This window comes from Hemicordylus capensis, chromosome 2, assembly GCF_027244095.1.
Source record: "Hemicordylus capensis ecotype Gifberg chromosome 2, rHemCap1.1.pri, whole genome shotgun sequence".
NCBI lineage: Eukaryota > Metazoa > Chordata > Lepidosauria > Squamata > Cordylidae > Hemicordylus > Hemicordylus capensis.
The window spans coordinates 251,871,625-251,898,008 of NC_069658.1; the positions used below are offsets into that span (position 1 = coordinate 251,871,625).

General features: G+C 45.4%; 1 protein-coding gene across 1 annotated transcript in view; it reads left to right on the plus strand.

Annotated features, from left to right (window-relative positions):
* The first annotated feature begins 1,694 nt into the window (after window positions 1–1,694).
* LOC128343941 (zinc finger protein RFP-like) overlaps window positions 1,695–26,384 on the plus strand; it is a 60,691-nt gene continuing 36,001 nt past the window's right edge. The window contains exons 1-7 of the mRNA XM_053293377.1: window positions 1,695–2,601; window positions 5,160–5,255; window positions 6,867–7,097; window positions 11,401–11,423; window positions 12,617–12,735; window positions 14,203–14,235; window positions 16,505–17,011. Coding sequence (XP_053149352.1) covers window positions 2,185–2,601; window positions 5,160–5,255; window positions 6,867–7,097; window positions 11,401–11,423; window positions 12,617–12,735; window positions 14,203–14,235; window positions 16,505–17,011 — 1,426 coding nt within the window. The 5' untranslated portion in view covers window positions 1,695–2,184. The remainder of the gene's footprint in view (window positions 2,602–5,159; window positions 5,256–6,866; window positions 7,098–11,400; window positions 11,424–12,616; window positions 12,736–14,202; window positions 14,236–16,504; window positions 17,012–26,384) is intronic.

The following is a 26,384-nucleotide window of genomic DNA, read 5'->3' on the forward strand; positions in this document are numbered from 1 at the left end:
TAGCAATTTCAAGGTACATGGCATGACAATTGCATAATTATAGCAAGTTTTAACCAACTTGAGCCAATTTTGCCTTAACAGTATCAAAGTCAAAAATCACAAGAGAACCAAAACAAACCATATTTAAAGTGCCAATAAAGCAAATCATACAGAACAATAGCATCAGAATAAAACCCAGAAAAGCACTGATGCTAATAGCTTAATGGAATAGGGCAAATGTGCCCTGGAACTTAAATGACAACAATAAAGACATACGTGGAGCCTCTCAAGAGAGGAAATTCCAGAGAGGGAGCCCCACAGAAAAGGCCCTTTCTCCAATGGACAGCACTTTTCCTAAGATAAAGAGGATGCTGGAGATTTGGTTTGTTTGTACAATTCATAGACCGTATTTACCCAAATAGTTGGTGACTTTATTTGGAGTCACCTCTTACACCCAAATAGAAGGTGTAAGACAATGGCTTAAAAATAGATATTGAACACAGGTTATACCTGTATTTGCCCCAAAGAAAGAAGACTCTGAATCTAAGACACACCTCAATTTAACAGGAAAGAACGGGGCGGGGGGCGGGGTTTGCCTTAGATTTGGGTAAATATGTCACTGCCTTTCTGACAAGTACTAAAAGAACACACACACACTAATTTATTTATTTATTATTATTTATTAAATGTAACAGTTTTCTTGTCCCAGGCCCTTGGTGGTCTCTTCAGGAGCCTATGGGCCTGGGCTTCCCCTCCTCTCCCTTTCTCCTCCTCCTGCTACATACAACTGCTGAAGCTACAATGTGTAGACTGCCCCCTGCTCAGAAGCAGGTCAAGAGCTGGAGAACTCTATCTATCTATATAATGCACTAAGGATGTATGTTGCAAGCCCCACGCACACAGTGATTTACCAATTGGAGGTAACAGAGCAGAAACACCGTGGTGATTGGGCAGTTGGGGCTCCATATGCAGATAGGGAAGAGGAATGGGTAGGGGCAAGTGAGTGAGCAAGTGGTGGGGAGGGGGTGAGTGAGTGAATGGGAAGGGGGTGAGCAAGTGGGGGGAGCGGGCAAGTGGATGGGGAGGGGGTGGGTGACTGGGTGAGGGACGGAGAGGGGGCGAGCAAGCCATGAGGGGCAGAGAGGAGAGACGAACGAAGAAGGGGTGAGCAAGAGAGTGGGCAGCTGAGAGTGGGTGGCTGACACTGAGCAATAATTTGAGTTTATTACTGGATTTCAGGAGAGCCCTTATCTGTTTGGCCTGGCCTTCCAAGGTTTTTAAACTGTTTTAAAAACTGTTTCCCAGGGTTTTACAAACTGTTTTAATTGCTTTAATGATGGTTTTGTGTTTTTATAGTTTTTGATTTAAATAGTTAATTGATTTTAGTTTTGTTTTTTTTTAAAATGTAAACCGCCTGAGCCATTTTTGGAAGGGCATTATAGAAATGAAATGGAAAGAAAGAAAGAAAGAAAGGGCTGTGGCAGGGGCAAGGAGAGTGAAGTCCTTGCACACAGGTGCTTTGCAGGTTCAGCTAGTAAATGAACTAAATGCCTCATGAATAAAAGTTTACCTACTAAACGTCTAATCAGATAATCAGGTATTTGAGAAGGGGCTTTCCCAATAAAATAGCCAATGTGCAACGGAAAAAAACTGAAGAGGGGAGGGGAAAGAGTTGCTACCTGCATTGGCAACCTTGTCAGCGTCCAGCTTCTCTGAAAGGCACCGCTGCAGCCTCTCTGCTCTCTTACTAGCAGCGGCCCCGCCCACCAGGAAGAACACCACCTGAGCTGCTGGCCTCTTCCCGCCTCAGACACACATAAAAGGATGCCCGCTGAGCCTGCCGATGCTGAGCCGCACAAATGCTCCCCACTTCGTGCGCCTAACTCAGCAGTAGTGCCGCCCTCCACAGAGACAAACTCGTAGGAGGACTCTCACTCTGTCTCTGGCCAGCCCCGGCAGCAGCACGAGAAGCCCAGGAGGAGCAGCTTTCTTCTCCCGCCCCCCCGACCCCCGCGGGACTACATTCTTGGCAGAAGGCAAGTCCTCTGCTGCCCCCGTTTTTCTCTTGGTCTCCAGCACTGTAGCCGGTTCCTTTCCAGGGCTTGGAGGAAGAGCAACGACCCCGTCTGCTTGCAGCTAATTGCCCTGCCTGGGCGGGAGGGGCCGAGAGGAAAGCAGTTCTCCGCCTGTTGTGGTGTTTGAGCCATGGCCACTCTCAGCACGAGGAAAAAACTTCAGGATGGAGCCACTTGCCCCGTTTGTCTGGACTTCTTCACTGATCCCGTGACTCTGGACTGCGGGCACAATTTCTGCCAAGCCTGCATTGCTCAGTGCTGGGGGGAGCCACCCACAGTTACTGCCTGTCCTCAGTGCCGAGAGAGCTTTCAGCCGAGGGACGTGAAGCCGAACAGGCAACTGGCTAATGTGCGTGCAATAGCTGAAGAGTGCAGTGTGCAGGTGAAGCAGGCAGTGGGAGACTGGAGAGTCTGTGAGAAGCACCAGGAGCCCCTGAAGCTCTTCTGCAAGGAGGACGAAGCCCCCATCTGCATGGTGTGTGACAGATCCAAGGAGCACCGAGAGCACGATGTGGTTCCCGTGGAGGAGGCTGCCCCGGAGTACAAGGTAACAGGAGACTTTTGATTTCATGGACTGAGGAATAATAAGCTAGCATTGTGTATTTGGGAGGTGGCAGGGCAGGATTAATGGGGAAGCTGGCCACTGGGGCAAAGGTAGACTAACTGGGGCAAAGGTTGGTAGCCTTGGGCAGGAGATCTGGGTGAAATCTTTCGATACTGAATCCTCTGGCAGGAAAAGGGTTTGCCTGTAGAACAAGTCCTCGGAAGGAATTCACTTGAAGCAGGGTCAGGACATAAAAGGGGGCTGGGGAAGTATAACCTGGGTTTCCCATCTCAAGGAGTGTTCAACTTGCTTTAATGGGATCAGAGGTGCACCTAGGCAATTTTGGAGCCTGGCCCTAAAGGCCTTTGGAGGCCCCCTTTCCCTGCAAATTAAGCATCATCATGCTTGGCTGGGTGACCACACCACCAGGGACAGACTAAAGAGGATTTTGGAGGCCCCAGGGGTTGTGGAGGCCCTGGACTTTTGCCCCGAAGTTCAGGGGTAAGAGAGCCTCTGAATGGGATACATATTCAATTCCTGTTATGCCGCAAAGAACCCTGCAGTACATTCAGTGAGGTTGCAGAAACCCCAGCAGCAGTCTCAACACTCTGTCCACACTCTGCATCAGGGGTGTAGCCAGCCCGCCGGCGGCCCGTGTGTGGGCGTGGCGGATGCCCCGATAGCCCCGCCTCCCCGTGTCTGACATTAGATGCAGGGGATAGTCACGCCCCCACATCTGATGTCAGATGTGGGGGGCGTGGTCTGGCTCCCAAATGTAGCCTTGAGGCTCCGTTCGGGAGTTGAAGTTTAACTGCTGAAGGGGCCGCGCGGCCCCTTCGGCAGTTAAACTAAGGCTGGCGCTGCTTTCGCAGCACGCAGCCAGGAGCGACTCTTCCCTGCCTTTGCAGGGAAGAGCTGCTCCTGGCTGATGCTGCAAACGCAGCGGCAGCCTTAGTTTAGCTCCCAAAGGGGCTGCGCAGCTGCTGCTCAGGAGCTAAACTACCACCCCCACATCTGATGTCAGACGCGGGGTGTGTGTTGGGGCTGCTCTTGTGGCCCCTGATTGGTCAGCGGCCCGGGTTCTTTGAACCCGTTGGCCCAATGGTGGCTCCGCCCCTGCTCTGCACGCTTACAATATGCATCTGAAGTCGAAAACACTGTAAGTATGATTGTACCCATTTCCATGATTAGCAGACTGGGGTGCCCAGGGATCATGAATACTCCTAAAGTTGCTTGTCTCTCCCTCAGTTAAGCCTCTGATGTTTAATTGTTTACTATCTTTCTGTCCTGCCTATCCAATTCATATAGTGTGATCAAGGTGGCTTACAACTAATATAAAATCAATGCAAATTGCAGGCCACCACATGTTAATGGTAAGACAGTTTGCATTCTGCCACTTAAAACAAAATCTTTTAATGTGTTTTTATCCATTATGATTTTATCTTTTTATGAATTTTAAATGTTTTTTATGTTTTTAATTCTATAATTTTTATACTAGTCGGTATATAAATTCAATAAATAATAAAGTCTTATTTGCCCCTGGGCAAAGAAGCACCTTTTTAACATGATGATTCTCTTTAATTAGCAGGAGGAGAGTAACTCGCCCTATCCAGCTCCAGCACAGCATCCCTCCAGTGGCTGTTGCTGGGGTGTGTGTGTGTGTGTGTGTGTTTAGATTGTGAGCCCTTTGGGGACAAAGACCCATCTTTATTTATTTTACTTCTCTATGTTAACTGCTTTGGAAACTTGTGTTGAAAAGTGGTATATAAATATTTGTTGTTGTTTATAGAAGTTGGATTTCTGTCAGTGGCAGAGTAGTGGAACTAAGTTCCAGGATTGTATGTTGCTTGGAATTAACGTGTGGAGTCCATGCAACTAAAGCCAGCATTCCAGGTGACAAGTATCCAATACCTTCCACATAGAACCTTGAAGGTAATCCAGTCCAGTGGTTCCCAACCTGGGGGCCTCCAGATGTTGCTGAACTACACCTCTTAACACCCCCAGCTACAATTTACTGTTGTTGGGGATGCTGGGAGTTGTAGTTCAGCAACATCTGGAGGCCCTCAGGTTGGGAGCCACTGGTCTAGTTAAAGCCTCTGCTCAATGCAGGATAGCCACAGTGAGCGGAAACATCTGGGATCTAGGTCAACCACTTTCCTGATGACAACCATCCAGCTCCAAGGTACTGGTGAAGCTGGCTCTAAGCACAGAATAGGATAGTAGCTATGTCCATACTGCCTAAATAAGTCTTCAGAGTGGGCGGTATATCAGATGTTTCTAATAAATATATAACATGTCTGTTGAGGGAGTGGCCCATAATGGCTTCAATTTCATGGCATTTTGGAGCTTGAGTGAACATGGAAAGCCCTTTACACAATGTGTTAGACGGAAAGGTTTTGTTAATGGAATTGTACATAAGTAGAATTGTTACGTCACAATAAAGCACTCCAAAACTACAGCACAACAGAAAACAATATGCAAAGATTAAATGACAGGGGTGGTGGTGACAAAACTGAAATTCTCAAGAAGGAATCAAACTGGAGCTTCTGTTTTCTCTTCAGGGTCAGTTCTGCAGCGTTCTGGAGAATTTGAAGAAGGGAAGAGAGAAAATTCTGGCATTTAAAGCCAATGCAGAAAAGGAAAGCAAAAACTTTCTTGTAAGTATTAGACACAATAAGCAGGGAAAACTGAAGGCAAAATAGTGAAAGCATCATCAAAAGCCATGAGGCAGTCCCTCTTTTCAGACTGTCCCTTATGGGGATCCCCCATTCTCTTTTTCTTGAAAAGCCATTTTAAGGGAAGGCCCTTGGAAGTCTTTTCAAAGCTCATTACTTAAGAACAGTCCTGCTGGATCAGGCCCAAGGCCCATATAGTCCAGCATCCTGCTTCACACAGTGGCCCACCAGATGCCGCTGGAAGCCTACAGGCAGGAGTTGAGGACATGCCCTCCCCCCTGCAACTGGTACTCAGAGGCATCCTGCCTTTGAGGCTGGAGGTGGCCTATAGCCCTCCAACTAGTAGCTGATGATAGACCTCTCCTCCATGAAGTTATCCAAACTCCTTAAAGCCATCCAGCTTGTTGGCTGTCACCACATCTTGTGGCAGAGAATTCCACAAGTTGATGATGCGTTGTGTGAAAAAGTACTTCTGTTTGTTGGTCCTAGATTTCCTGGCCATCAATTTCATGGGATGACCCCTGGTTCTAGTGTTATGGGAGAGGGAGAAGAATTTCTCTATCCACTTTCTCCACACCATGCATGGTTTTATAGACCTCTATCATGTCTCCTCGCAGTCATCTTTTTTTCTAAACTAAAAAGCCCAGGTGTTGTGGCCTTGCCTTATAAGAAAGGTGCTCTAGGCCCCTGATCATCTTGGTTGCCCTCTTCTGCACCTTTTCCAGTTCTACAATGTCCTTTTTGAGATGTGGTGACCAGAATTGTACGCAGTACTCCTGGTGTGGCTGCACCATCGTTTTGCATAAGGGCATTATAGCATTAGCAGTTTTATTTTCAGTCCCCTTCCTAATGATCCCTAGCATGGAATTGGCCTTTTTCACAGCTGAAAAACGTTGAGTCGACACTTTCAACGAGCTGTCCGCTATGACCCCGAGACCCCTCTCCTGGTTACTCACCAACAGCTCAAATCCCATCAGCGTATACTTGAAGTTGGGGGTTTTCGTCCCAATATGCATCAATTTACACATTTGCCATTTTGTTGCCCACTCACCCAGTTTGGAGAGATCCTTTTGGAGCTCCTTGCAATCTGTTTTGGATCTTACTACCTGAAAGAGTTTGGTATCATCTGCAAATCTGGCCACCTCACTGCTTACCGCTGCTTCTAGATCATTTATGAATAAATTAAAAAGCACCAGTCCCAGTACAGATCCCTGGGGGACCCCACTTCTTACTTCCCTCCATTGTGAAAACTCTCCATTAATTCCTACCCTCTGTTTCCTGTCCTTCAACCAGATAGCACTCCACACATGTACTTGTCCCCTTATCCCATGTCTGCCAAGTTTCCTCAGGAGTCTTTGATTAGGAACTTTGTCGAAAGATTTTTGGAAGTCCAGGTATACTATGTCAACTGGATCACCTTGATCCACACACTTGTTGACACTCTCAAAGAACTTGATTACTGTGTCATTAATATCCTGAACTGTTGAAAGTGCAATAACAATCCTATAGGAATGGTCATTAACTACTTTTTGACTCTGCAAACACTCTATATTTCAAATACATTGGCCTGCTTTTCTCCTCTCTCATCTGTAGAATCAGATCGTAGCAGAGAGGCAAAAGACAGTGGATGAATTCAGTCAACTCCACCAGTTTCTGGAAGAGCAAGAGACATGCCTGTTGACCCAGATAGAAGAAGTAGAGAAGGAGATTGCAAGAAGAAGGGATGAACATTTGGCAACACTCTCTGAGGAGCTCTCATCTCTTGATAACATTATCCAGGAGTTGGAAGAGAAGTGTGAGCAGTCAGCAAGTGAGCTTCTGCAGGTAAGAAAGCAGCAGAAACAGGCCAGGCTCCTCTGCCTCCTCCTCGGGGATGGCTGCTAGGGATGTGCATTAATCAATTTTTGCAATTTGATTTGAAATGCTTTGAATCTTTCCTTCTTGAATCAGGCCAGATTTGATTCTACTTTGATTTGAAGTTGAATTGATTTGGGAAACTTTTAAGGGGCCAGGGGGCCCCAGAGTGGGTTGTGTGGTAGTGCCCAATGGGTGCCAACTACCACATAGCCCCCAAAGGAACTGGGCAAAGGGGTGATTTTTAAAGGATTTTTTTTAGTTTGGTTTCATTTTTTCTACCATAGGGAGTAATGGGGGTTCTAAGCAGCCCCATTACTCCCTGTGGGTTGCACCAAGGCGATCCAAAGTGGGTAGATGGGTACGGTATATTGGGTGCTAACTACTCCCACAACCTGCAGGGCAGTGCTGTACTTGGTTTATTTTTTAGGATTTTTAAATTTTTTTTTGTTTTTAGATTCTTGGTTGCTATATAAGTGCTTTATAGGGATTCATTATGGGAAATGTCATAACGCAGCAAAGGATCTAAAGACTCAACAATTCCTAAAAAATAAACTGAGTATTTCACTGCCTTGAGGATTTGGGGGCAGGGGTTGGCATATGGGGTGCCACTAACTACCCCTCAACCCACAAGCCAGTGAGGTACTCAGTTTATTTTTTAGGAATTGTTGAGTCTTTAGATTCTTTGCTGCATTATGACTTTTCTCCATAATGAATCCCTATAAAGAACTTATAAAGCAATCAAGAAATTACCGCAATGTAGATTCTTGGTTGCTAAATGCAGTGGCACTGGTGTAGGCACACACAAGCTGCAGGAATATAAAGCACAAAGTCAAAGTGGGGGTGGGGGCAATGCCAACCAAAGTCTCTCTTGACAATACCTACCTAGCTAACGGGGGTCCCTCTCACACATAATGCCTATTGAAAATAAAAAACTTTTGAACCTAAATAAAAATCCTCTTTTAGGAATCAACCTTCAGTTGCAGGGCAAGCAGAACAGCAATTAACACAATGTCTGTGTGTAGTGTTGTGTGGTGGTGTGTGTGTGTGTTTCTGTGTGTGATAAAAACCCAAATGGGGCAATCAGCCACTCATCAGTCCAAAGTCCAGAGTTGAGCCTTGGCACAGTAGCCCTCCTTCTATGCTCTGGTCTTCTTCAGCTGCAGCGGCCAGCTGGAGTCAAGCAACGGGGAGCTGCTGCCTCCCTGGGCCAGGCACTGCAGCCCCTGCGAAATGGCTGGGAAAGTGCCCCCCCCCCGCACCCAGCCACCCAACACTTGCTAAAATAAAAGAAGCATGAAGCTCCTCCTCTCCTGCTCCAGCCCCAGCAGCCAGGGAGTCTTGAGCTGGTAGAGAAAGACTGATTTCCTCTCTGGAAAAATAAAAAAAAGATAAGAACCCACCCAGGGAGTCTGGCTGCTTCAGGGGCAGCACTCAGAGCAGGGAGGAAATACGAAAATGGCAGTAGAAAATACAGGGATGCAGCACTGATTTGAAGGTCCCTCCATCTGAGCCCCCCCTTGTCCCACCCCACCACCAATGATGACACAGTAACCCCTGGAAACACTGGAATTGATGGACAACAAACCAACCAAGAAGCAAGGGGGATCACCAGCCAATGGTTATATAGTCCAGGGAACCAACCAGAGTGACAGACACTCGCAGAGGACAGGGCCGATGACTAAGACAAAAAATGTCACTCGAATTTCAAAGCGATTCGTTTCGAGGGCAAATCTGATGGGAATGTGACAGGGCAGATTTGGTTCATGGCCGAATGACTCAAATCTGCCAGATTTTCAGCTTACTGTTCAGTAGGCTGATGAGATCACCCAACTGTGTGTCCCCCCTATCAACTTTGCAATACCTGGACCAATATGAACCAAATTGGGTACAGTTGTAGGTACTCATAGGGACACCTCAACAGAGGCCTTTGTAATGATGTCATCCACCCAGTTCAAGATGGCGGGCTCATAAACATTTGAGGTTCAAGTGGGCTAACTTGTGGTTCGCCTAACTGATTTGGATCAGATTTGTTACAGGTGTAGGGACACATAGGGATGGCTCAAAGGGTGTAATCAGAGGCGTAACTAGGGAAAACAGCGCCCGGGGAAAGCATTGAAATGGCGCCCCCCCGCCCCCCCAACATACTACATTATACGTAGGTTTTTCCTCACAAGTGCCCGCCGCTGCCGCAAAGCCAGGCCACTGACTGGCCGCCAGGCGCCAGCAAAGCAATGGGGGGGGGGGCGGTGCGGAAGGGACCGCTCATGGGGGAGGGGGTGCCGACGCGCTCCCTTGACTGCTGCAGCGCTGCTGCACTGAGCAGGAAACATTTGTATTAACAAAAAACTTTAAAAAAATTAAATTTTTTTTTGTCATGGCGGCGCCCCCCACGTGACCAGAAAAGATGGCGCCCAGGGCACGTGCCCCCCCTGCCCCCCCTATAGTTACACCTCTGGGTGTAATTTGTAATGATATCATTCACCCTGATTCCAGATGGTGGACACATGAACTTTTTGTTGGAGCTAGGACCCTGGCAGCATCAGTTCTCAGCTGCAATGTCTCATAGTGGCCACGGGGGGGGTGGGGTTGGGGCTCATGGATAAAAGTGCTGGACTCCTTCCCTCTTTGTTCTTCCAGTGTTAGTCTCCATTTTGTCTCTCCAGAGATGGCTGCTTGTTTAGTCTCTCTCCTCTTTCAGCCTTAAGGCCAGCTTTCCTATCCTTTTGTAACTTCTAAATAAATTCTTGTTGTTCTTCAAACTTAAAGAACTGTCTCTAAACCTCTTGCTTGGCTCTTTCTCAACAAACTGGTTTTGCTCTGCTCTTTGGGGACTGAACTGCCATTCTTCCCCTACACCTTTGAGGTTCAAGTGGGCTTACTTCTGAACTGACTCATTTGAACCAAATTTAGTCCAGTTGTAGGGATAGTGAAAGGAAAATAGGCAGATTAGTTCTTACTAGAACTATTTGTTTCTGTTATGTAGAGGAGAAACCAAGTGAAATAGGGTGGCATATTAAGGTTTGTGTAAACTGTTCTGAACTAGAGGGTTGTTTGTGCACTTGATGTTTAAGTTGGCATTTCCATCTTTCATGCTCTTCGTCTATATGGAGAATCTAGCCAATGTTCGTGCCAAACTGTTGTCCATCTGATCCTCCTGTCATTTTTCAGATTTGATCTCTGCTGCAGAAAGCACTGCCAGTCAGGAGGGTAGATGTGGGACTTGAGTCTCTGTGTGTTGGTTAGACCTCTGCACAGCCCAGAGATGTGGGAATTCTTATACAACATGACCTGGCTAAAACTGGGACTTTTGGGAGGAGACAACATTGCCCCTCCCGGCTGCTGAGTCAGAAGCAGTGTTCCCTCTAACAGGGAATCCCAGATGTTGTTGACTACAATGCCCATAATCCCCAGCCAAAGGCCATCGCAGCTGGGGATGCTGGGAGTTGTAGTCAACAACATCTGGAATTCACTGTTAGAGGGAATGCTGGTCAGAAGTTTCATGTCTGAATTCCAAAATTTTTATCATGCCACCTGCTGTTCCCCATTCTCCTGTCTCTTTGTTACCTAGGACTGGGTGGGGGCCAAGAGAAAACATATGCAATATCCATTTTGTTCCATATGGATCATGAAGCTTTGTAGAAATCCATGACTGCATCCCTTTAAAAGAAAAAAGAAAAAACACCCTACAACTTCCACAATCTGGGTGCCCCTTGGGCACCTAAATGGAAGTTAAAGAGGGGTGGGGAACATACCTGGAGTTTACACATAAGGCCTGTGTGAAAATGCTGGGTTAGTGCTCTCTCTGGAGCAAAGGGCGCCTTGCATATGCTGCCTCCTGGCCTCTCCCAGTCCCAGGAGAGGAGAAGAGGGCAGGGTAGGATTGAGCAGGCAATTCAGAACTGTCAGAGTTCAACATGACAGCAGGGATCTCAGTTGGCGTTCTGACTGTTACAACTCCATCCAATAATGCCTACCACAGGACATACTTACAGGACATACTCTGAGTCAGGGCTTATGAAAGAACAGATTGCAGTTCCATGTAAGCAGACACATGATTATGTGCACTTCAGGAAAACAGAGAATTGGTCCTAAATGCTACCCTGCACACTTTAGAGGAGCATTTTGTTCTAGTCAGTATCTGCACATCTGCCTCAACTGGTTGAGATTTGTAAAATGACTCCACTTTGCCTGCTGACTTCATTATCATAAAGATTTTCTTCACATTATGGCAGACAATGAGTTTCCTCATCTTTCTCTTCCTTCCTTCTAGGATGTTAGAAGCACCTTGCGGATGTAAGTAGATCCCATGAGTTTCATTACCTGATTCTCAGAAGGGTCTGGATAGTATGTACAGAAATTGAAGAAAAGGGGTGGGTGGGAGGAAAGACAAATAGTAATGAGGGGAACCCCCCAAATACTCTCTCCCCATTGCATGGAAAATAATTTCAGGGGCAGAAGTCACAAGGGAGAAGGTTCCCCTTAAAGGCACAGTAGTCCTGAAAAGCTTTGGTGGCCCTATACCAGTCTTACTGGACAGACTGGTATTTCAGTTGCATTTAAAGGTAATTTGTGTTTAACTCAAGTCACCGGGCAGGAGGAATGGCCTGTTGGGCAGTTGATGGCACAGCTGTTGGTGCCCCCATTTTCATATTTCACATCTCTCTAATGTGTTTGCTTCTTCCTCTTACTTATCTTTTCTTTGAATAAGATGAGAGCACAAATAAAACATAAAAACATTTTGTTTTTTTTAAAAACATGATAGCATGAATTAAATAAAATAAGTTGATGATTAAAGGGTGATATTACTCTGACAACATAGGAGATATGGCTAATAAGGTTAGCAGCAGCAAGAAACAGAAATCAGTCATTCCAAGTCTGTTTTCATTGATGCCAAAGCCATGAAAAAAACAGGAGATGACAAATTAAAGAGCCAATTTTAAAAGCAAGATTTTTGCTAATCTACAAGCATGTGGAGCAAGAATTTTGAACTCATACAGTAAAGGATATTCTAGTGGAGATGGATGTGGCAGAACTTTCCTGCAAAATATAGCTCCATATTTTATTGCTATATGGGACTATAGCTTGAATTCCAGCTGACTGCAGAAGAGAAATGCCTTGCCAGTAGTCCCACCACCTGGATGTGGTCTGAAACTTTGCTATTAATTTTACTTTGATTTGGTTTCACACTTGTTTTGATTATTGAATATTGGGGATTGACTCAAGAAATCATGCACCAATTTAGGTTTAGCACCTGCTTATGTATCTGTAGGTGGCCTAACTCCTCCTGTGAGAACTAATCAATGGCTTGGTTGGCCTCTCAACTGGCCATTGTGCTGTGTTCAAAATTATGATTAGTGCTCTACATAGTTCCGTATACCCCTCCCCCATTCCATGGAGCAGACACACAAAAGAGCAGTCATTAGGGGTATGCTGTTTTATTTACCATGTTCCTTCCAACTTCCTGATGTTTTTGTTTCTCTCTCCAGGTGTAAGGAGAAAGAGAGATTTGAGAATCCCGTGACTTTTCCTCCCTCAGTGAAGTGGAGAATCTGGGACTTTGCTGATAGAAACACCTTGCTGGAAAATATCACGAAGCAGTTCAAAGGTAAAGAAGAATGAGTGCAAAGATTTTCTATGGAGTTACATTGGTCCAGATGTGACCTAGAGCCTTACACGTCCACTTCTAATATTGGAAGGGTCAGGAAAATGGGCAATCTCAATGCCAGTGGAGAAAACCACTTTGGTTCACTGTGGAAAGAACTCTGGGCTCAGAAGTTCATTCTCTGGGATTTCTTAGAAGTTATTCTTCATTTTTAAAAATCTCTAATCATATGTAGCTCATTAGTGTTTCAAGGTCTGCATGATTTATGATGGAGGCATGCATAAAACAAGCACACACACCCCTCAGCCATTAAAAGAAAATGTAGGCAGGGGGCCTGATTTTAGTTCAGGACATTCTCCCTTGGTAGAAGCACCACCATATTTCCCCTAAGACATCCTTTTCCCTTAGTCATTTTGGTCATTGGCTTATAGAAAAGTTAACAAAGTGTCATTGAAATGAAAGGAAGATTGTTTTAACTAACCTAAAGTTAAATTAATGGTTTCCAAGGGCTACATGTATGAGCACTGTAAGATATTCCATTCAGGGGATGGGGCCGCTCTGGGAAGAGCATCTGCATACAGGAGGCCACAAGTTTCCTCCCTGGCATCTCCAAGATAGGGCTGAGAGAGACTCCTGCCTGCAGTCTCGGAGAAGCTGCTACTAGTCTGTGTAGACAATATGGAGCTAGATAGACCAATGGTCTAACTTGGTATAAGGCAGCTTCCTAAGTTGGCTACGTGATTCTAATGCGAAGTTCACTCGCCCCTTGGCTACCCCACACCATAAAGCCATGTGTGTAAAAGTTACAGCCTGTCCCAGATTTCCTCCCCCACCGCATTTATTGAGAGCTAATGCAGTTCTTACACTTATCACATGGTTATTAACATATTCATTTATTTATTTAATACATTTCTATACCACCCAAAATGGAAGTTCTCTGGTAATTGATGTGGATTGTAATTGATGTGGATTGTTTCCACATTCTTAATTATATAAATAAGGCTTGGTGGAGAAAGAGTTTCTAAGTAGATTTACCACCCCTTTCCCCCTTAAGATATCCCACAATGCATAGCTTGTCCAGGGGGAGGTTCTTTAGCCTTTTATGTAGTATCTGCCCTTTTCCAAAATGGTGTCACTGCATGCACTGCTGAGGCAGCCAAAGGGGGTGCCAGTATTTAAAAGAACTATAGAAATGAGAACATGAGCACTCCAGATCATTGCAGAATTCATCACAAAGATAGCTGAGATGGGAGGCAGGAGACTTAACATGTCATCTTCACATGTCATGGCAGAAAAGACAAAACCCCACAAGGTCAATGTAATGTCTGCGTTTGCTCTTGATTTTTCACTAGTAATAAGAAAGATGTAGATGCTGTAATATCAACTGTTATTGCTGCAGTATTTCTTTGAAGTTTCTTTGCCATACAGCACAATGGTGTGATGCTTAATCTGTTTCCTTCCCTTTCCCAGACAATCTACTATTTGGATTTCAGCTGGAGAAAGGTAAATTGTGGGATCAGATGATGGAAGAATTCACAGGTGGGATGGGGACTTGTCAGGAAGTTGTCTGCTTTTCTTTCATGTTTTCATAGTTCTGCCTTGGAGACTCTGGAGCCATCCATGTGTGAATTAGGAGTAGAGGGAAAGAGGAATGAGGGAAGGTCTCCATGCCTATGTATAACTTCTTTCCCAGTTTTTACGTATTTATCAACTTATTTTTACATCTTATGCCTTTCACATCTGTATCTTTACTCCCAGTTCAGTTCACAAACAATAGAAGCAGGGAACTTAAGAATTTGGCAGCTGAATCAGGTACAACGTCTGTCTGGTCCAACTGTGGACAGTCAGATACTTGGGGGAGGATAAGAAGCAGGGTCTGAAGGCCTCATTGGTTTCTCCCCAGTGAATAAGCAGCCCGTGTGCCAAGGATTAATCCCACAGCAGTTGAGACAAGGCATAGTGCAGCAGCCAAGGAGAACAGAGCAATAGCGAGCAGCACCTTCAGCTCATTTAGCCCCCCACGCCGGTTCCCACCTGTTCTGGCTGCTACTGCCCATAGTGTTTCCACACCTGCAATGGAGTGAAGTTCCAGTCTTCTTCCAATCCAGCTCTTCTTCAAAAATGGCAGCTCTAAACCTGATATGTCCATTGTTCACTGCTGGTTGATTACTGCTGAATTAGGACAGCTGTATTTCCCTAACCTTGGTTCAGAAGAGTTCTAGTTGGCAACGGTGCATCTTCCACTTTCCAAGGAAGGCCAACATCCAAATGAATCCTGCACTTCTGCAAACAGAAGGATGTTGTGCTAACTAGTATGCAGGAAGCTTGCATTCCAGATTAGTGTTGCGCTAGTTGAAACAGACTTGCAAACCAAGGTGTGCAATGTGTAATGCATCTCCTGCTGGTCAAGTTCTTTCTGCTTTGGTTTAAGTAGCATGGAACTTGCACAAGAGTGCAACCTAGGGATGTTGTGCACTTAAATGACCCTATTTCAGATGCACAACTTGGTTTGTTGTATAAGGAAAGCATTAGTCTGGATGTTGGCCAATGAAATCCAGAACAGTAGTTGTATTGCAGCGGGCCTTAGCATGGAGATGTCTCTTGTATGAAAGGAAGTGGGAGGGCGGAGCCCTTGTAACATAAAGGAGACTTCAGCATGGCTGTAAATATTTTCCTTCCAAGGTAGAGCCGCCATTTCATTGCAGAACTGGATACTGGGTCTGAACCATTGCTATTCCCAATATGGAATTGTGGGGGGTGGGGATAACTTAGCTCTCTGCTCACCAGAATTGCAGCACCTGGATTCTCCCTTGAATTCATGAATGACCAATTTTCACAGGAAGTAGAAAACCTATTCTCTTATGCATTCCTCTCTACCTTTGCTAACTCCATTAAGAATAATAGAACTGTAGAGTTGGAAGGAATCCTGGAGCTCTTCTAGTCCAACCCCCTGGTCAGAGCAGGAAGCTGGCATAGCAAGAAGCCAGATTTTTTTTAAAAAAAATACTTGTATGGGCATCTTTGCCTTTTTGAGCTGTCTTGAGTGGCAAGTGAAACAGGATATTAATATTTCCAATAAAAACTGAATCCCTTGGTCATGATTCTATGAGGAGGAATGTTATCCATCCTTAACTTGCCTGCTTCCAGCTTTTCCTAGGGTTTCAGCTAGGCCCTCTCCTGAAAGGTAGAAATAGTTTGGAATAAGAAAAAGAACATCCAAATTGTGGATGCTGCAGGACCAGCATCTCTGGGGCTGGCATTAGCAGACATATGCTGAGGCCCACATCCCAGTAGGGGGCCCATTGCCAATCTCTGGGGCCTCCTGTCCCTGCTGCTCTGTTGCTGCCTGTTCACCTTCCCTTTCCAATCGGAGTGAGCAGTGAGAGGAGAAGGTGCAGAAGGCTTCATTAGCCTTTTCCATTCCCTCTGAAAGATGATGCAGTCACGATCCAGAGGAAGAGGCAAATGATAGGGTGGCAGCAGCAGCAATGGCGAGGAGGGGAGCCACTGAGCACCTCTTGCCCAGGGACCCTTCACAGCCTGGATCTGGCCCTGGAAATGCAGTACATGGAAGCCCCACTGATTTTGCTAGGCAAGCAAACCCTGGGATGAGGTTGTAGGCTCACAATATTTTTATTATGGGGGTTTAAAAAATCATTATTTCACTTCATCAAAGCATGTTAGAGAAGATAAAAATATTTGGGTGTGAAGTCAGTCTCCCAGCTGACTCTGTTTCTTTTCTCTTCCCTCCTCTGCACGCATTTCGCAACAGCAAATGTCACTTTGGATCCGGACACAGCTCATCCCCTACTCATCCTGGCTGAAGATCATAAGTGTGTGAGATGGGGAGAGAAATGGCAAGATCTGCCCGACAATCCTGAGAGATTCAGCAGCTTCTGTATTGTGCTGGGATGTGAGGGATTCACAGCAGGGAGACATTGCTGGGAAGTCAGTGTGGGAAGTGAGGGAGATTGGGCTGTGGGGGTTGCCAGGAAGTCTGTGAAGAGAAAGGGCCGTTTCAGATGGGGACCTGAGGAAGGGATCTGGGCTGTGATGAAGCTGGGTGGCTTGTACCTCCCCCCTGCTGACGTTCCTCTGCACTTGATAGGGGAGCTTAAGCGGATCCGAGTGATTCTAAATTGTGCTGAAGGGCAGGTAGCCTTTTCTGATGCTGACTCAGCAGCCCCCATCTGCACCTTCTCAGAAGCCTCCTTCTCCGGAGAGACCCTCCTCCCTTTCTTTTGGCTGGGTGAGAAAACCTCCCTGACACTCTCCCCCTGAGGCAGCCAAAGAGTGGAGACCAATGTATATCAAGTCACAGCAGTTGCAACACATGTACAGCCCCACCCCCAAGATAAGAATGAGGCAACCTTTTCTCCCATTCGAGGAGCTGGCTTTGCACAGCTCTTATTGTTTCATCCTGATGTTGGTCAGGAAGCCACTTTATTCTATATCCTACACCATCAGAGCTATTTTTCAAAGTGAAGGGGGAAATAGAGTAAAAATAAAGCTGCGAGCATCCTTTTTATTTGGTAACCATTCCAGCTGCTTGGAGGTGAGAGAAACAGATTGTCTGCCACCCCTCCCCCTCCATGTTTCCTTTAGTTTTCACTGCAGAGCCAGGTGCAGGCAGAGAGGTGGAGCTCAAGCAAGCAGAGATTGCACTGCAGGGTAATCCTCCACACCTGCTTTGGTTTCTGTATACATCTGTCCCCACTCCCCAGTCTTATCTAAGGCAGCCAAATTTACCCTAAAAGCCCTACTGGGGTTACTCTCCAGACCAGGTTGATCAATGAAACACCAAATAGTTGTCAATAATGCCTTTTGCAGCTCTGTGGTGACCACCACAGGCTTCCCACCAGTCACCAAAATTAACTCAGAATCTGCCTTTTGCCTTCCTTTCTCAGAGTTCTGTCCTATCTTTTAAAGAGGCAGTATCACAATTATAGTCATAAATACCATCCTATCTAATCTCAAGAAAAATAGGTGCCCTGCTGGCCTCCAGGAGCCCAACCTCGGAGGCCCTGAACTCTAACTTCAGTTTGCCTTTTGTCTCCTTCTGCAAGACCTCCACCAGCTGCGGAGATGGAGACACTAAAATTCATTCTTGCTACTCTGGGAAGCTGGTATGACATTCTAGGCACAATCTCTCTGTTCATAAAAGCCAATTTGTTTATTCCCTGAGAACAGTGTTCTCTCATTTTTTTCATCTGTGTGTGGAATGAGTTTTATTCTGGGCGGGAGCATCAAGGCAGTGTGTGCACACATGCATTCATAGTGGGGCCTTCCTCATTCAACCTGAGCAGGATCTAAAATTAACTGAGCAGACATTTAAAAAACTTGTTAGTGCAGGCATATGTGCATGTCTTAGATCAGGCCTGCTCAACTTTGGCCACCCATCTGCTTTTGGACTACAGCGCCCATAATTCCCAGCTACAGTGGCCAATAGCCAGGGATTATGGGAGTTGTAGGCCAACATCCGCAGGAGGGCCAAAGCTGAGCAGGCCTGCCTTAGATGGAGCACTGCCTGAGTTCAGATACCACACAAACCACTACTAACTTGGTTCTGCACAACTTCCTTGTGCCTCGGGGACATGAGAAACTCCCCCAAATTCTAGCATCATAAAATTTTAGCGTTGAAAGGAACCTTGATGAGCTTCTAGTGCAGATCCCTGCTAAGGGCAGGAAACTTACTGTATCTCTGAAAGATGGCTGTCCAATCTCTTTTGGAACGCCTCCAGCAAATGAGAGCCCAACTACTGCTCAAGGCAGACCTCTGCTGTTTAACAGCTCTTAAAGTTATGAAATTCCTCCAGCCTAAACCTGTTTCTTTGTAACTTCAGATCCTACTTACCTGCCTTTCAAAGAGCCCTTAAGGCACATCTTTTTAGCCTGGCTTTTAGTAATCTTTGAATATTTTTAATTGTTTAAATGGTTGTTTTATTTTGCCTTTATTGTAAATTTGTGAACCGCCTAGAACCTTTGGAGTCAGGCAGTACATAAATAAAAATAAAAATGCTTCTAGCCCTGCCCTCAGGGAGAGTGGAGAACCAGTCTGTTGCTTTTATGGGTTTGCCCTTCAGAATATCTGAAGATGGCTGTCAAATCTCGCTTCATATTGCCTTTTCTCCAGGCACCTCTGATTTAGGTTAGAAAGAAACGAGGATTGATCGTGTTGCTAGACCTGACTGATTTGGGTTTATTCTAAGCAACTTGCTTGGAATAAACGGAAATATGTAATTGTAGCAGGTGGGAGCTCCACTTAAATGTCCCCTTCCCCCTGCAATTCGCTCTCATTTAAAGCACCAAATACCGGCAGGAAGTCCTGCCCCGGCATCTCCAGCAGCTAGTGTCTCCCTAGGCTGCCAATCATGGTCGCACTTTCCCTCATGGTTCCAGCCGCTCCCTCTGCGGAGGACTCCTTCTGTAACTATGAGTGGCGGGAGGCAAATGACAGCACTGAGGTGGAACTTCCTACCCATTTCGGTACTGTAATCATGAGCGGTTTACTGGGGGAAACAACCAAATGGGGTTCATAAATGTTCTCTTAAATGGGAGATGATATTGGGTTAGAGAATCCAGGAAAGCACTTGAGTAGAATGGTTGGTTTGCTGAAATTTCACATTTGGCCAATTTCCCCCCTTTCCCCACCCTTTGAGAACTACTAGACTGTCCCCTTGGTGCATGGATCTTCGGCCTCTTCTCTTGAGTGTGAACGCACAGTGGCCCAGATGGTGCAGGTAGCAGTTGGAAGTTCCCTGCAGCTGCTACCATTTCTTAAGGATTCTGTGGGGCAGGGTGTGTGTGGCCAAGATGGCGTCGGGTGAGCAGCTCCCTAGGAGAGCTCCTGGGATTTTAAGAATATTTTTATAGTTGCAATAGGAGGTTTTAACAAGGGTTTTAAGTTGGAGATGACTGCACCGAGGTGGGCTTGATTATGAACTTTCTGTGATTCAACTATATCCGAATTGCCAAGTAAACAGAGGCAGGACGACTGCCAATTAACTGCCTGGTAATGGGGCACAAGGCGGGGTGTACCAAGGTTGGAGTGGGCCTGGAGATGAGATTTTAAAATGGGCCCCTCATTTTGTGCCTGTGTGAACACTTGTGCACATCAAAAGGGGACAATCTTGCAGTATGGGATAAATGAAAAAACATTTTTAAACAGTCTGATTGACCTGAGGCTCCCATGGGTGCCAACTACCACCCAGCCTCAAAACAATTGGTCAAAGTTTTATTATTTCTCCCATAGGGAATAATGAGGATTAGATTATTTGATGTCACATAGATTCTACATAATGAATCCCTATGTAGAATCTATGTGACATCAAAGAAACCAACACATGTGGATTCTCTGGTGTTAGATTCTCTGACAGCCAGTTGCTTTCCCCCTGCTAAACATAAGAGAGTCACCACTTTAAAAGGCACCTCTTTGCTCAGTTAGCAGGGGCCTAACTGAAGCACAGACTTCTTCAAGCAAGGAGAAGTTTAACTGCTCTTCTAAGTGTTATATGAACAGTTTGCATATAAGTAAAGTATTTTGAAGTGAGGAAAAGGTGTTCCTGAACATGTTATGACAGTTATTTCTTTTGCAAACAAAGAAAAAAAACCCCCAACATTCTAGTTACTTTATTTTTACAAATTCATTTCTGCAGACAATATAGAAAATGCACAGCTAGATAGACAAATGCTAGATGGATGAAGGGTCAGACTTCATATGTTGATGTAAGCTAGCATCCTCTTTTCAACAACAGGCTGCCAATCAGATACCTCTAGAAGCTTGCAGATTGGGGCAGGAAGGCAAGAGGCTTCTCCCCACTATTGCTCCTAACATATTCAGAGCCTCCATGGTCGAGCAGTCATGGCAGTCAATCCTTGACTACCCCTCTCCCACAATTGCCAAATGCTATTAATGAACAGATGCAGTGTTTAGACCAAGCCTGCTCAACTTAGGCCCCCACAGTTGTTTTTGAACTACAACTCCCATAATCCCCAGCTGGAGTGGCCAATAGGCAGGCATTATGGAAATTGTAGACCATCATCTGCAGGAGGGCTGAAGTTGAGCAGTCCTGGTTTAGACCCACAAAACATAAAGACAATTCTAAATATACATACAGTATGTGGGTATCTTACTATTGATGACATTTTATATTCTACCTTTCCTACAAGGAGGTCAGGGCTCCTTGAAAAACCTCCTTGCCATCTTGTGATCCCCTCCCCCATTTATCCTGACAACAATCCTGTGAGGCAGCTTAGGGTGAGTGAGTGAGTGTGTATCTGGCCTGGATTTTATACTAAGTGGTATATAAACTCAATAAATAATAAAGTCTTATTTGCCCCTGCTAACTTGGCAAAGAGGCACCTTTTAACGTGGTGATTCTCTTTATTTAGCAGGGGGAGAGTAACTGGCCCTATCCACCCCCAGCACAGCAACCACTCTCTAGGTCCCACCCACCTGGTCTACTGATTGGCTGCCCTGGAGTTCACCTGTGTGTCAGTCAAGATAAGGGTTCACTCCCTGTTAACTCTTTAGGGGGAGGGGTGGCTGATCACGACATTTATAAACAAAGCACCAAAGCAACAGAGAATTGACAGCCTCTTAATCCGAGAGACTCTGGATTCCTTGGCAGTAAAGAATTGTTATGCTTTATTAGAAACAAAATCCACCTTTGTGGAGCCTGTTGATTCAGTTGGAGGTGGACAGTGTTACAAGGAGACTGCTGGGAGACAGAACACTTACACACAAACAGCAGAGGAGTCAAACTAATTCTGAATTCCTGGCTAAATATGTATATAAGAATACACTTCCCACTGCAGAAACTGTAATTTCAGTTTATGGGAAAATTGAGATTGTGGGGAAGAAGATAGATGATGTCAGAGATGATTTTTCTAAGTTTATGCAGAGGCTATCAGCCTCAGGGGTACAGCCAGCACTGGGTCTTAACTCTTAGTCTGAACTGGAAGCTGCTCCTTCTGATCACTTAAACCAGAGGAACTAAACCATCAAGGTTCTGAGAAGCTGTGAAGAGGAGATTAATGTCACACAGATTCTTCAGACTAGATGGATAATCCTTCATATTGCAATGAAAACCATAAATAAATGGGAATCAAGGAGGAATGTCTTACTTTCCATGTCCCAAATCAATCTCTATCTATCTATCTATCTATCTATCTATCTATCTATCTATCTATGTATATATAATGTGCTTAGGTAACATTTCATTCTTTACAGCATAAAAGGAATCACTGGGCATTCAAAAGTAAGCAAAGTTATTTTTGTATATGGGGGCATCAGCATCCAGTGAACCCCGGCCAGATCCATAAGAACAGCCCTGCTCAATCAGGCCCAAGGCGCATCTAGTCCAGCATCCTGTTTCACACAGTGGCCCGCCAGACGCCGCTGTAAGCATACAGGCAGGAGTTGAGGGCATGTCCTCTCTCCTGCTGTTACTTCCCTGCAACTGGTACTCAGAAGCATCCTGCCTCTGAGGCTGGAGGTGGCCTATAGCCCTCATACTAGTAGCTGTTGATAGACCTCTCCTCCATGAAGTTATCCAAACCCCTCTTAAAGCCATCCAGGTTGTTGGCTGTCACCACGTGGCAGAGAATTCCACAAGTTGATTATGTGTTGTGTGAAAAAGTACTTCCTTTTGTTGGACCTAAATATCTTGGTATGCAATCAATTTCATGGAATGACTTCTGGTTCTAGTGTTATGTGTGAGAGAGAAAAATTCTCTAGGCCCCTGATCATCTTCGTTGCTCTCTTCTGAACCTTTTCCAGTTCTACAATGTCCTCCTTTAGATGTGGTTCTACAATGTCCTCCTTTAGATGTGGTGACCAGAATTGTACGCAGTACTCCAGGTGTGGCCGCACCATAGTTTTGTATAAGCGTATTATAATATTAGCAGTTTTATTTTCAGTCGCCTTCCTAATGATCCCTAGCATGGAATTGGCCTTTTTTACAGCTGCCCCACATTGAGTCGACACTTTCAACGAGCTGTCCACCACAACCCCAAGATCCCTTTATCGAACACTTTTTGGAATGTCCACACACTTGTTGATACTCTCAAAGGACTCCAAAAGGTTCATGAGGCAAGATGTACCTTTGCAGAAGCCATGCTGGTTCTCTCCCAGCAGGGCCTGTTCTTCTATGTGGTTTACAATTTTATCCTTGAGGATGCTTTCCATCAATTTGCCTGGAACTGACGTTAGGCTAACTGGCCTGTAATTTCTCAGATTGCCCCTGGATCCCTTTTTGAAAATTGGTGCTACGTTTGCTACTTTCCAGTCCTCCGGTACAGAGCCGTAAGTTATATATATATAAATATGTTATATTTTTGCAAAGAAGTTGGCAATTTCACATTTGAGTTTCTTTGAGGACTATTGGATGGATGCCAGCTGGTCCTGGCAATTTGTTGGTTTTTAATTTTTCCAGACAGTTTAGAACATCATCTCTTGTCACTTCTATCTGACTTAGTTCCTCCATCCTCAAAAAGCCTGGTTCAGGAACAGATATATGCTCAGTATCCTCTGCCATGAAGACAGACGCAAAGAACTTATTTAGCTTCTCTGCAACCTCCATATCATCCTTAATAATCCCTTTCATTTCCTCGGCCAACCTCCTTCCTGGCAGATTTCTTACATCTGATGTATTTAAAGAAGTTTTTGTTATTCCCCTTGATACTTCTGGCTAAATGTTCCTCAGACTCTCTTTTCGCCTCCCTTACTGTCACCTTGCATATCTTTTGCCAGAGTTTGTATTCCTTTCTGTTCTCTTCATTTGGACAGGCCTTCCAATTTCGGAAGGAAGTCTTCTTCCCCTTTATGGCTTCCTTGACTTTACTTGTTAGCCATGCTGGCATCCTCCTGGACTTAGTGGTACCTTTCCTCCTTTTGGGTATACAAACTAACTGGGCTTCTAGTATTGTGGTTTTGAGTAAATGCCATGCATTCTGCAGTGAAGTTACTTTCCTGATTTTCCCTTTCAGTTTTCTTTTCACCATACTCCTCATTTTAGAGAAGCTTCCTCTTCTGAAATTCAAAATGTCTGTGTTAGACTTCCTTGCTGATTCTCTCCCTGCATGTATGCTGAATTTGATCACACTATGGTCACTGTTCCCTAAAAGGTCGATGACACATCACACACCAGATCCTGGGTACCACTCAGGATTAAGTCCAAGGTCGCCTTCTCTCTGGTTTGTTCCATGACTAACTGTTCTAGAGCACAGTCATTCAGCATATCTAGAAACTTGACCTCTTTGTCATTATATACCTACACATACTGGGCTGAGAGTTGGCCAAATTCCAAGCCAGTAGGCACATTTCCTTGCCAAGGTGTGACTGCAGCTGGGTAGGGATGTACGTACATGGAACTGGTGCAGGGAAGTTCGAAGGTGGGGGGGTGTCTTTAAGGGTGAGGGAGGGTGCATTTATCCCTCCCTCCACTTTCCCCCCACTGGCGCTGTGTTTTCAGAAGGTCTGTCGGGGCAGCAGCATGCCTCCTTGCCACCCCATTGCCCCCTTGACTGGAAGTACCCGATGTGCCTGCACGCATTGGGAGTGCGCGCACACACACACACTGAAAACATCATGCGAACACCCCTGACGAGCACGAGCCTAATGCAGGAGCACCGGGTACTTCCAGTCAAAGGGACAATGGGGTGGCAGGGAGGCAGACTGCCGTCCTGACGGACCTTCTGAAAATCTAGCGTCGGTGGGGGGGAAAGTTGAGGGAGGGCCCTTAAAGACAACCCCGCCACCTTCAAACTGACAGAACCACTAGTCAGTTGAACCAGATCAGAGGCCCATAAAGGGCCTCCGAACCGGTTCCATGCACATCCCTACAGCTGGGTGACCAACATTCTGGACTTGCAATGTTGTAGCTGGGGTGTTGTGGCTAACTTGCCTCAGCCTTTTATCCTTTCTCTGATGGGTAGTATTGCTTATGTGGCATAGAAGTTCTCTCTTCTATGGGTCCTGAGTCCATCCCTTCTTTATCTTGATTGGTTGTCTCCATCCAGTTCCAGAAATGGGTCCGGTCCTTCTGGGTCTCCACAATTTACTCTCACCCACTCAATCATCATCTGGGCTTCCTTGGTCAAAACTGATGACAAGTCACTTAGCAAGAATCCTGTTATCAGGAAGATCCTCAGCCTTGGCACACGTCCCGTGTCTTTCTCAGCAGTCAGGCCCCATACTTCTGATTCCAAAATACATTTTCTTATCTCTCATTACAAGCTATAATCTTCATAGACATAGAAACTAATAATTAACTAGAAACTAATAATTAACATACTAAGTCAGCACAAAGCATGGCAATTCCAACAGGTTAGCAATGTCAAGGTACAAGGCATGACAATTTCATAATTATAGCAAGTTTTAGCCAACTTGATCCAATTTTGGCTTAACAATATCAAAGTCAAAAATCACAAGCGAACCAAAACAAACCGTACTTAAAGTGCAAATAAAGTTAATCATACATAACAAAAGCAGCAGAATAAAACCAAGAAAAACATTGTTAATAGCTTGACGGAATAGGGCAAACATAACCTGATACCTAAATAACAACAATAAAGACACCAGGAGATTTTACGCACAGGGCTTCTGCCCTGAATCTCCTTCGGGAGAATGTGTGCATTCACACATAAACCAAACTTACCCCGAACTCTCGTCGAGATCCTTGGACCCACTACACACACAAATCGGGTTTTGTGATGCAAATTCTAACTGATCTCGATGTATGTCCGGGTTTTTAAAATGCTGGTTTTAAGCTGCTATTTCTGAAAATGCTGGAGCAAACAGGGAGAGGCACTGATGTAGAATCATTAGCATGATAAGAGGCACCCTCTCTTCACAAATGCAGATCTATCTCTGCAGGGAGCTCCCCCCCTCCGCCCACCACCATTGGCTAGAAGGAAAATACTGACTTCTGCCATGTGTACTTGCGAAAATGAAACCCGAGAGCAGAGAGGGAGGGGCTGCTTCCCTCAATGCCGCAAATGTACTTCGAAGTGGCTTTGCTCAACATTTACCCCAAAGCCTGAAGCCAAGTGCGAATAACTTCCAGGGGAGCCTCTCAAGAGAGGAAATTCTAGATAGAGGGAGCCCCACAGAAAAGGTCCTTTCTCCAACAGACACCTGTCCTCCTAAGGTACAGAGGAAGCTGAAGATTTGGTGTGTTGGTGTAATTTATAGACTGTATTTACCCAAATAGAAGGCAACTCTGAATGTAAGATGATGGCTTTAAAAATAGATATTAAACACAGGTTATACCTATATTTACCCAAAAGAAAGAAGACGCCAAATTGAAGGAAACACCACCCCCCCCCCGATTTAACAGGGAAGAACACGGTGTGTGTGTGTGTGTGTGTGTGTGTGTGTGTGAACTGGTCTTAAATGTGGGTAAATATGGTACTGCCTTTCTGACAAGTGACCCAAGGTGGTTTAAAGTTTAAATACTATACACACACACACTCACACACACACACACACGGGGATGGGTGGGGAATAACAGTTTTCTTGTCTCAGGCCACTGGTGGTCTCTTCAGGAGCGGATGGCAGGAGCTGCTTTCCCAAACAGCAGGCTTTACTGCAGGTTTTCTGTGAGGCTTTACTGAGAACTTGATGTTGTCCCAAAAACTTGATGCAAAAA